At 31.5% G+C, this 12,189-nt stretch overlaps 1 protein-coding gene across 1 annotated transcript; it reads left to right on the top strand.

Moving 5' to 3' along the window:
• Positions 1-338: 338 nt before the first annotated feature.
• zgpat (zinc finger, CCCH-type with G patch domain) lies at positions 339-9,291 on the top strand. The gene is made up of 7 exons (XM_051123523.1): positions 339-457; positions 718-1,321; positions 2,448-2,581; positions 2,840-3,007; positions 3,335-3,457; positions 5,874-6,273; positions 8,970-9,291. Exons 2-7 carry the CDS (start codon positions 759-761, stop codon positions 9,106-9,108), a joined length of 1,527 nt encoding a protein of 508 aa, XP_050979480.1. The 5' UTR covers positions 339-457; positions 718-758; the 3' UTR covers positions 9,109-9,291.
• Positions 9,292-12,189: the final 2,898 nt, after the last annotated feature.

Raw genomic sequence — 12,189 nt, 5'->3', positions numbered from 1 at the left:
CAGTAGAAAAAAGTATGCACAGTAGAGATCTGAAATTTTGTATATGATCTATTGGGACCATTTGATAATATTACCCATCACATCCAGTTTTTTTTCAGACAAATTTTAGGTTATATTAACATTTTAATGGGGTCCCATTTGGTGGGGACCATTTGATAACAATTCAATATAACATTAACTGACAGTGTAAATATCAGAATAATACAGGAAGACAATTTAAATTTATAAATATAATATTTTGCCAATAAAATAAATACACTTTACGTTTACAATGAGAAAAATAACAGGTTTTCACTAAACATTCACTAAACTCGGATACAGGAAGTGCTGATCGATGACGACAGTGAGGTCAAAGTTGACCGACTCCCAATGAGCTGCAGCGAAAGAAATTCTCACAGTGTCTGTCCATACAGAAACAAAACAATGCTACGAAGACGACCAACGGCAGATTTAAAATGTAAGTCCGTGATTTTGACGTCATTTTAGCCGGGTACAAACGTAAAATTATGTATCTGTGTTAAGACAAAGCAGGAAACTAGCTAGAGTGTGCTAAGTTTTGGGCTGTCTGTAAAGTTAGCTTCAAGGCTAACCGGCATCATTGCATAGTCTCCTCATATGTTTCAAACAAAAATATGAAATCATGTTTTCTGAAATATGTGAAGAGTGTACTGTTTTGCATAATGTAACGAGACTGGTCTTTACCTGCTTTATTCTTAGTTTTATCTCAGTGAGCTCCTGTCATGTAAGTGATCCTCACTATGGATGAAAGCAGTCTTGAAGAAGCCATCAAGACCTACAGCGCTCAGCTTCAGCAGGTGGAGGTGGCGTTATCTGCTGGTTTGGGCTCGGCGGAGCAGGCTGACCTGCTAAAGCTAAAGGAGGACCTGCAGCAGCTCATTGAGCTCACAGAGTCCAGCCTGGTGTCTGTCAAAAAAAGCCAGTTGCTGGCTTCTCTGGAGGAGCCCTCGACAAACCAGAATGCCACATCGGTTACTCAAGAAACAGTTTTAAACAATGAGTTTGCAGCCTTCTATGCTGAACTGTCAGAGCACTCCACTGAGGTAAAACAAAACATTGAACCTGATGAGGAAGAGGAGGAAGATGAGGAGGAAGAGGTGGATATAAGTGGAACTAAGGTACGTGCTCCTTACCGTACCTCATGGGGAACCCTAGAGTACCATAACGCCATGGTGGTCTGCCCTGAAGAGCCAGAAGGAGAAGAGGCTCGTGTCCGGGTGCTTTACCTTTATCCCACAAATAAATCCATGAAACCCTGTGGCTTCTACCTTGAGGGCAAGTGCCGCTTCATGGACAACTGCAGGTGCTGTCTTTTATTTATTCAGGGTTTTTTTTTTTTTTTTTTTTTTCCTCACATTTGAATTTTATGTAAGTATGATACAAATTGTGGACTTTTTGACTGCCAGATATTATAATTGTCATAAAAAGAAAACAAAACAAACAAAAAAAGATTTGAAAAGCTGTTGTACCATTTTCAACAAAATATATACATTTCATATATATAATTATTATTATATATTTATGTGTGTATATATATATATATATATATATATATATATATATACACACACACACTACCGTTCACAAGTTTGGGGTCAGTACATTTTTATTGTTTCTTTTTTTTTTTTTTTATTCACCAAGGATGTATTAAGTTAATAATTAAAAGTTTATTGAAAGTTCATAATAAATAATTTACATTGTTATAAAATATTTATATTTTGAATAAACACTGTACTTTTTAAACTTGTTATTCATGAAAGAATCCTGAAAAAAAAAATCACAGGTTCCAAAAAATATTTGGCAGCACAACTGTTGATATTATCCAACACTGATCATTCTAATAATAAATCTGCATATTAGAATGATTTCTGAAGGATCATGTGACACTTAAGACTGGAGTAACAGCTGATAAAAATTCAGCTTTTCATCACAGGAATAAATTCTTTTTTAAAGTATGTTAAAATAAAAAACATTATTTTATATTGTAAAAACATTTTGCAATATTACTTTGTCAATGTAAAAAGTAATTTTTATAAATATTTTATCTTTATATTTTTCTAAATAATTTATTATATATAATTTAATTAATAATTGTAAAAGTTTTTTATGAAAATATAATTTATCATTTAGGTAATCGTTAAATATATATATATATATAATGATTACCTTTCAATTATGGTTTCAAAGATATAAAAATATATATATAAATACATTTAATAATTACCCCCCCAAAATTTGTGTTGTTTTATATTTTCAAGTTAAAAATATTTTATATGTGTATATATATATGTGTGTACATATATGTGTATGTATATGTGTGTATATATATATATATATATATATATATATATAGATATATAATATTATATTTTATTTAAAAATTAAGTTGCTTGCAGGTGTTTTGTTGACTGAAGTGTGTGTGTTTTCAGGTACTCTCATGGTGAGGTGGTGTTTGTATCAGAGCTCAGGGACTTCCTGGAGGCTGACATTAGTACTATGGAGTCTGGCTCTGCATGTTTGGCCAAGCATGAAGATGGCATCTGGTACCCGGCCAGAATATCAGGTACAATTTCAGAGTTCTTTCACCGCCATTAACAGAAATGAAGAACAGAAATTGCTACATGATATCATTTGTGTATTACTTTCCCCACAATTTACAAGACACAGAGAGATTCCTTATTGATCCCCAAGGGGAAATTTAATGGAAAATAGCAGCAGTTTCAACAACTGTACAAAAACACAATAGTATGTACACGCGATGAGGTAAAACCGAGCAAGACATTACAGGTGTGCATGAGACATCCTGCTTCTCTTTTCCCAGAGATTGAAGGTGGGTTGTACACAGTGAAGTTTGATTCGCTGCTGTTGAAGGAGGCTGTGCTAGAGGCTGATGGGATCATTCCTCCTCTTCGTCAGGATGACGGTTCCTCCTCTTCCTCATCTGACTCTGAAGATGATACTGACCAGTATGATGAGGCCTATGTTAAAGGTACTAAAGCATAATCAACATCCTCTTGAATATTGTGTACTGGAATGTCTGAGGAACTACAGTACAGTATACTACATACTGTGTCAGTCTCTTATATTCTTTTTTTTACTCTATAATCAATTATTTGCAAAATAAAATGCAATTTCTGCTCAGTTCATAGATTGAATAAATTGACCGCATGTTAGCATGTCTGCCTGCAATGTAGAGCAGTTGTGCAGGTTGCTGGAATTCACTGGCAATACACAAATGCAGATGGATATATTTAGATCTCTTCAAGACATTTACAGGGTATTGTTTAAATCAAGCTGACTTTGTATCTCATTACAGTATTCACATCAAGAGAAGAGGATATGGCCCAGGTAAACAGTGCAGAGTTTTGCGGTTGGGAGGCTCACACGCGTGGCATTGGCTCCAAGCTCTTGCTCAAAATGGGTTATGAGCTTGGTAAAGGTAGGTGAACATATCAGACATCTGTCTAAAAACCCTCAGAGCAGTATTTTAAAAAGTATTATAGCATTTGCTTTTCTATTATTAGTGACAGTAAGGTAAACGCTATAATACTATAATGCTTTTGTAGTACTTTTGTATAATGTTAACATTCAACAAATGAACTTTTCATTTAAACGAGTCTTTGGATATCTATTAAATGTTAAATTTCACTCATCTTTAAAACTTTGTCAGCTTCAGATGTGAAATTTTCTGAAGTGTGCATTTGTGGACTGCATAAAAACGAGTGTGCTTTGTGTTTAACAGTCAGTCTGTGTGAATTGAACGCTGACAGGAGAGCTGGGCTGTCACTGAACATGCGACAGACTTTAAATAATTTCAAACTATGCTGCACTATGTATGTCATATTTACTGTATGCTAGATGCAAAATTAAAACTACCTTGTCTTTATTTGAAAAAGTATGATTCCAGCATGCACAAACTTAACAGATTACTATAGAAGCCATTTCTGAAACTGAATAAAACTTTTTTTTTTAAAAAAAAAAAGGTAATTTCAAAAAAGATAAATTTTTTATCTCACAGTTCTGACTTTTTTTCTTGTAATTGCGAGTTTCCATCTTGCAATTCTGACTTGTTTTCTTGGAATTGTGAGATATGAACTCATTGTTGTGAAATATAAAGTCAGAATTACATGATGTAAACTTAGAATTCTGCCAGTTTAAATTGTTTTTTTCTGCAATCTTAATTGTGAGTTAAGTCAGATTTGTGATATAAACTCACATTTGTGAGAAAAAAGTCACAATTGTAAGATACAAGCTCGGATTTGTGAGATAAAAAAATCTGAACTGTGAGATATAAACGCGCTATTGCAAGATAAAAAAAATCTGAATAAACTCACATTTGCGAGAAAAAAAGTCACAATATAAACTCACGTGTGTGAGAAAAAGTAAGAATTGTGAGACATAATTCAGAATTGCGGGATATAAACTCACAATTGAAAAAGTCAGATTTGCGAGAAAAAATATCAGAATTGTGAGATAAAATCAGAATTGTAAGAAACTCACATTTATGAAAAAAAAAAACAGAATTGCAAAATAAAAAATCAGAAGTGCTAGCTATAGACTTGCAATTGCAAGAAAAAAGTAAAAATTGCGAAATAATATCAGAATTGCGAGATACAAACTCACATTTGCGAGAAAAAGTTAGAATTTTGAGATACAAACTTGTTTTTAAGAAGAAAAGTCAGAACTGCAAGATACAAACTTGCGATTGCGAGCAAAAAAGTCAAATTGCGAGATACAAACTCACATTTGCGAGAAAAAGTCAGAATTGTGAGAAAAAAATCTGAATTGCGAGATATAAATTCGCAATTGCGAGAAAAAAATCTAAATTGCTAGATAAACTCATATTTGCAAGAAAAAAGTCAGAACTGTGAGATAAAAAATCTGAATTGCGAGAGATATAAACTCACAGTTTCGAGGAAAAAAGTCAAATTGCGAGATACAAACTCGCATTTGCGAGAAAAAAGTCTGAATTGCAAAATGTAAACTCAATTTTGAGGAAAAAAGTTAGAATTGCAAGATACAAACTTGCAATTGCAAGGAAAAAAGTCAAATTGCGAGATACAAACTCGCATTTGCAAGAAAAAAGTTTGAATTGTGAGAGAAATTCACATTTGCAAGAAAAAAAGTCGGAATTGCAAAATATAAACTCAATTTTGAGGAAAAAGGTCAGAATTGCAAGATACAAACTTGCAATTGCAAGAAAAAAAGTCTGAGTTGTGAGATAAAAAAATTCTGAATTGCGAGAAAAAAACAGAATTACGAAATATAAATTCGCAGTTGCGAGGAAAAAAAATAAAGTTATAAACACGGTCAGAATTGGAGGTATAAACACAATTGTGAGAAAAAAAGTCAGAGGTGTAAGATATAAACTCACATTTGCAAGAAAAATGTCTTTATTTACTTTATTTCTTGCAGTTGCAAGTCTATATACCACAATTTTGACTTTATATATTGCAATTCTGACTTTATAACTCAGAATTGCAAGATAAAAAGTCGCAGTTACCTGTTATATATTTTTTATTTAGTGGTGGAAACGAGCTTCCATAAATTACCAATTACAATGTTGGTTATAGTTTTTACTTCTTTTTTTTATTTGTGAAGACTATAATAGAATAAATAATCAAGAAGTCGCCATCTAAATAATTCTCTTTATTTTACAGATTTTTTTTTCTTTTCATATTTATTCACTTTCAAATTATATAATTTAGTAAATATTATGTAAAGGAAATATAAACTTAATTTAAGTCATGTATTTGCTTTTGCTATCTATCAGCCATCAAAATATCCATATCGTTCGACAACTAATTTATATCTTGTGCATACGTTCGTAAAAAGTTGTTTCTGTGTGTGCCTAGGTTTGGGGAAAACCCTCTCTGGTCGAGTAGAGCCCGTTCAGGCCGTGGTTCTTCCGAAAGGCCGCTCATTGGACATATGTGCTGAGCTCACTCAGAGAAAGACTGCAGCCGCTATCGCTAAGGATAAACCGGCCTCTCGTAAACCGAAAGCTAAAAAGAGGAAAGCCTCCACATCAACACGCCACAATGTTTTTGATTTCCTGAACTCTAAGCTTGGTGACAGAGCTCAGTCTGCGTCTCATGCATCAAGCTCATCAGTCACAGGTGTAGAGGCCTACAGGGGCGGAAAGAGCACCAAACGTTCCCTGAATGTTCGTCTGTTCCAGGCTACAGAGAAAGTAGCTCAAGTGGAGAGAGAGATCCAGCAGCTCACTAAGTCTCTCAGTAAACGGAATGGAAGGTATACTTCCTTCAGTTTCCTTGCACCTGGCTAGTTTTCTTTACTTTGTTCATTTTCATCACTCCCTAGTTCTTGATATTACCCTTACCAGTGTTTCAGAAGCTACTAAAGTATTTAAACTACTGTCTGGGGTCATGTGGACATACAAATAATTTTTCTTGTTTCAACTGAACAAATCATTTAGTTTGAATTATTTATTTTGAACAAACCAATCGGATAAATCAGGCTGTTTGAAAACTCTTTTCAGATTTTAAACCATTTAAATGAGTCTGAACAAGCTAGATGAATCAAACTTTTTGATGACTTAAACTGTTTAAATGAAACCATTTTTTAATTTAACCCATTTAAATTTGTTGTATGAACAAATCGATTGAATGAATCAAACTTTTTGGTGCATAATTTTCTTAATTTAAACTATTTAAATGAGTTATATGAACAAATCGACTGGATGAATCACTTTTTGACTACTCATTTTTAAATTTAACCCATTTAAATTTGTTGTATGAACAAATCCACTGGATGAATTAAACTTTTTGACAAATCATTTTCGAATTTAAGAACTTTAAATGAGTTGTTTGAGCAAACTGATTGGATGAATCAACTTTTTGGCCAATTATTTATTTATTTTTTTAAACTTAAACCAATTTAATGAGTTTTCCAAATAAAGCCATTGGACGAATCAGGCTCATTTTTATTTTAAATGGACAGTCCAAATCAGACTTTTTGACTACTTGTTTTTAAATTCATTTTTAATTCAATCCATTTAAATTTGTTGTATGAACAAATCGATTAGATGAATCCATCTTTCTGATGACTCATTTTTTTTTAAACTATTTTAATGAGTTGTATGAACAAATCGATTGGATGAATCAAACTTTTTGATGACTTTTTTTTTTTTTTTATTTAACCCATTTAAATGACTTGTATGAACAAATATATTAGATGAATCAAAAAAACTATATTTTTTTAATTAAACTATTTAAATGAGTTGTATGAACAAATTGATAGGATGAATCAAACTTTTTGACCAATCATTTTTTTAATTTAAACTATTTTAATGAGTTGTTTGAGCAAACTGATTGGACGAATCAACTTTTTTCGGCTAATCTTTTTTTTTTTAAAATTTGAACCAATTTAATAATTTTTTCAAATAAAGCGATTGGATGAATCAGACTCATTTTTTATTTTAAATGGACAGTCCAAATCAGACTTTTTAACTGCTCGTTTTGAAAATCATTTTTAATTTAGCCCATTTAAATGAGTTGTATGAACAAATCGATTAGATGAATCAAACTTTTTGATGACAACTTTTTTTTTTTAATTAATCTATTTGAATGAGTTGTATGAACAAATCGATTGGATGAATCAAGCTTTTTGACAAATCATTTTTTAATTTAAACTATTTAAATGAGTTATTTGAGCAAACTGATTGGATGAATCAACTTTTTTTGGAATCAACTTTTTTATTTTTTAAATTAAACTATTTAAATAAGTTGTATGAACAAATTAATTGGATGAATCAAAATTCTCAACAACTATTTTTTTTTATTTGACCCATTTAAATGAGTTGTATGGACAAATTGTTTGGTTGAATCTTTTTGACCAATCATTTTTGAATTTAAAATTGAAGTTTTTTGAGCAAACTGATTGGATGAATTAACTTTTTTTGGCCATTTTTTTTTTTTTTTTTAACTTGAGTTTTCCAAAGAAAGCCATTGGACGAATCAAATGAGTAATTTTTAAATTTAAACCATTTAAATAAACAGTCTGAACAAATTGACTGGATGAATCTGACTTTTGGACTACCCATTTTTTAATTCAACCCATTTACTTTTGTTGAGTAAACAAATCGATTGATGAATCAAACTTTTTGATAAATAATTTTTTAATTGCAACTGCTAAAATTCGTTATCCAATCAAATCGATTGGATGAATAAAATGTTTTTGATGACTAATTTTTACATTTATTTAAACAAGTTGTTCAAACAAACTAATTTTATGAATCAGCAGCTTTTTGAAGGCTTTTTTCCTTCAATATTGTCAATTTAAATGAATTTTCTAAACAGACCAATTAGAAAAATCAGACTTTTAAAGTATTCATACATGCTTTCATGCTAAATATTACCTCCTTGTACATTTTTTATAAAGATACTTGTGCAAGCCAAAAAAAAAAAAGCACTTTTTTATTATTACCATTGCTCTGACATAAATCTGCTTGTGCAATACGTACAAAAATAGCGGTGAGGTGTTGTTGCAGTGGTGCTGTTTCGAAAACTGCTAATTTAGCTGCTGAAAAAGTAAACTTTTAAATTTCTTATTCTCTAAAACTCACCATTATGTGTTTCTCTTTTTCTAAATTTGTTGTTTTGGCACCAAAAATGATACCAGTCTCAGTCTGAAAAGTTATATTGAGGATACAAGAAAAACAAATGAACTGCAAACTGCCAATCTCTCTCAAACTCTTTATTATAGGAATCAAAAATCATATAAAATACGGAAAAATGAAGAAACATTTGGTATATTTCTCAATAAATAGCTTTTTCCATTTTTAAAATGGTAAAGCATCCGGGGAAATGAAAAAAATCATTCACTCAAAATGAAAATAATGAAATGATTTTAAACTCACCCCATGTTGATTAATTGTGATAACTGTTAACATCAATTGTTTCTTGTCTTTGTGTTCTCTCTGTCCTTAGGGATGCAGCAGTGGTCAGTCGAATCGAGGAGAAGCTCACTGCTTCCCGCAAGTTGCTGGAGCAGCTGAAGGCTCAAGAACAGTCCATCCAGAGAGAGCAGAAGAAAGCAGACACGCATAAGAAAATGACTGAATTCTGATAAATCTGCTGCTTTTTATGTTGTTATTTGACATTTTGTTTAATGTGTATAAACATTAATACAGCTACTGGTTGAATTAGAACTTTATAAACATGTCTATACGTTAATGAATTTGTGAAATGCATTTTTATTTGTTTATAGCCCATCAGAATCTTGGTCTCTGATAAAGAACAGCATCTGATATTCAAACTCAGATTCGTTCTTTTTTTATTTAAATATGTCTTATAAGGATTCAGTTCATTTAGACACACCAGGACGATGTGAGACCTGGGACTTGCAATACATTTATACAACAGTGTGGTCAGTGTATAGTATACATTTCCTGAGAAGTCAGTTTTCTGGGAAATAGGTGTACTGGAAGCTAGTGTGGAATAAAAGGATAATCCATCATTGCTAAACTATCAATTTTTAGTAATTTTGTTTTTGACAGATTCAGTACTTTTTTTTTTTATTTCAGGTTTAGTTATTTTAGCACATCATGTTAGCTGAAATATTTTTTTTATATTTTTTTTTATTTAATTTATTATAATTTTTTTATTATTATTTAATTTAATATTTTTTTCAAATAAGATTTTTTTAAAAATTGTTTTAATTTTAAATTCAATTTTATTTTTAGTTAACTATAGTAACCCTGAGACTAGCAACTACTAGGCTACTTTACAGTGGCTTGTCAAAAACGTAAGTATATTATTAATAGCTTACGTGATTAACGTTTGGCTTTTTCATACTGTTAATCCATTTCTAAGCACGCAATCTCACGTTTTGTCAACAGATTGGCCAAAAGGTCCATTTAAATGGGGCTTTTTCGAGGGTTATTCCTAATTTTCTTGCAGTATATAACCCTTTTCCATATTTTTACATGATATTTGCCAAATGAGAATTTCATGAAAGGTATTTATTTTTAATTAAAACTACTGTGAAAGTTTGAGCGAGTTTGCTACTGTTCCCATGACAAAAGAAAGTGTGTGAATGCAGATACGCTTGAGATTTGATCCCAGGTAGGACAAATTTACACAGGTCACTTTTTATGTCATTATAAAAATAGTTAATCTATTCTTTCACACATCTAGCAAAATAGCATCGTATTTATTATCTTTTTATTTGACCCGTTAACAAACGTAGCTATTGTTTCTCGTTCCTTTAGCAACATAGACGGTGTGGTAGCACACAGTACCCTGGTGAAAAAAACAGCATATGCTGGTAGGTATGTTTTGATGCTGGAATGCTGGTTAGGTATGTTTTGATGCTGGTTTAAGCTGGTCCTTTGCTGGTTTATGCTGGTCCTTAGCTGGCTTAAACTGGTCCTTTGCTGGTTTTTGCTGGTCAAGGACCAGCATGAACCAGCAAAGGACCAGCATAAACCAGCATCAAAACCTACCTAACCAGCATTCCAGCATCAAAACATACCTACCAGCATATGCTGTTTTTTTTCACCAGGGTATAAACACTGAAAACGGTAACGTTAATATAAAATTTCTATTAACGCAAGTTCAGTGTACTTATACGTATACTTTTAGGTTAATTTAATGTGCTCCTGTGGACTGTTGGGCTTGGGGTTTTAACTACACGGTTTGAACTATATTCTTTATACTGTAGGCCTGAATAGCAATGCTAGTCACATGTTGTTTTGTTTGTAGTAATGCTGTTTTAAGTAGTTAACGTAACACAACTTGTGTCAATTTTGACAGATACTACTTTTTAAAACATGTTGCCAGAACATCATGAAACACTGTTTATTTCAGAAGATGAGTTTAAAGAAGACTCGCAGTGCAGTCAGTGATACAGTATCTCAAACTGACTTTTTAACCATGTCATCACCCAGGAGAGAACCTGAAGGAAATGGCTTCAAAGAACCCACCTTCACCCGAAGCAAGAGAGGAAACAAGCTTTACTGCTCATCGGATTGCAGTGTTGAACCTGCAGCTTCTCAACCTCGACTGAATTGTAAGTTCTGAGAAAAAAAGAATTGTGAGATTATATATAGTGACTTTGTAACTAGCAATTGTGAATTTATTTCAAACAGTTCTGAGGAAAAAGTTAGAATTGTGGGTTTAAAACTCGCAATTGCATAAAAAAATCAATAATTGCGATATACAAACTTGAAATTCTGAGAATAAAAGTTAGAATTGTGAGATAAAAATCACGACTTTTTTCTCACAGTTGAAAGTTTACATCACACAATTTCAAGATAAAAGTCGCAACTACCTTCTTTTTTTTTTTTGTTATTCAGTGGCAGGATTCCATACAAAAGACTTTTTAATATACTTTAAAATAATATATTTTAGTTTTAATTGAATGTACTCTTAATTTAATGAAATGTTAATTGCAATTAAACAAGAATGTATTATAGTTTAAATTAATGTCAAATGCAATTAGCTGAACCTCAGAGTGTTTGGCCCACTTAAATAAGATGTAGATGTAGATACATCTTTATATGTAATTTCATAATACGGATAATTATGGATAAAGTGTACTGCTGAATGTACTGACAAGCATTTACACTAAACTAAAATATTTTATATAAAACTTTAATGTGACTTTTAATGAAGCCTTTCTATATAAGTATATTTGTAATCACACATTTGTACAATGAGATTGCAGTTTAACACATTAAAATATATTTAAATTGAATGTTGAATAACACACTTAAGTTAAAATTATAATCAAGTATTTTACCTGTGCTCTAGTATGTTAATCTTTAAAGCATGACAAAAGATTATTTCTTTGTAAATGTACATTACAGTAAAACCTTTAGTAAAACTGACACTATTAGAAGTGCACGAGTATTAATAATTAACATTAATTTTTTGGGTGAATTATCCTGTTAAGTACACTTAAGTGGCCATTGATTTAATTAATACTTTATTATCTGCAAGTACAGTTTTAAAAAAATTCTCTCAGGATTTAAAAGTACGATACACTACAAGTGCATGTTCAAACATTTTTGTCATGTGACTCTAAAAGCTGTTTGTCCACTGGTTGTGTTGAAGACCACATTGCAGGTACCCAGCTGAGCATGTATCATTAAATAATAAAGTAGCATTCTTCTTTAATATTAAGCATACACAACATATATTTTCT

The sequence above is a fragment of the Labeo rohita genome, chromosome 11, assembly GCF_022985175.1.
Source record: "Labeo rohita strain BAU-BD-2019 chromosome 11, IGBB_LRoh.1.0, whole genome shotgun sequence".
Classification (NCBI taxonomy): domain Eukaryota; kingdom Metazoa; phylum Chordata; class Actinopteri; order Cypriniformes; family Cyprinidae; genus Labeo; species Labeo rohita.
Note: the sequence above shows the minus strand (reverse complement) of the source record. Positions and strands in the feature narration are given on the sequence as shown.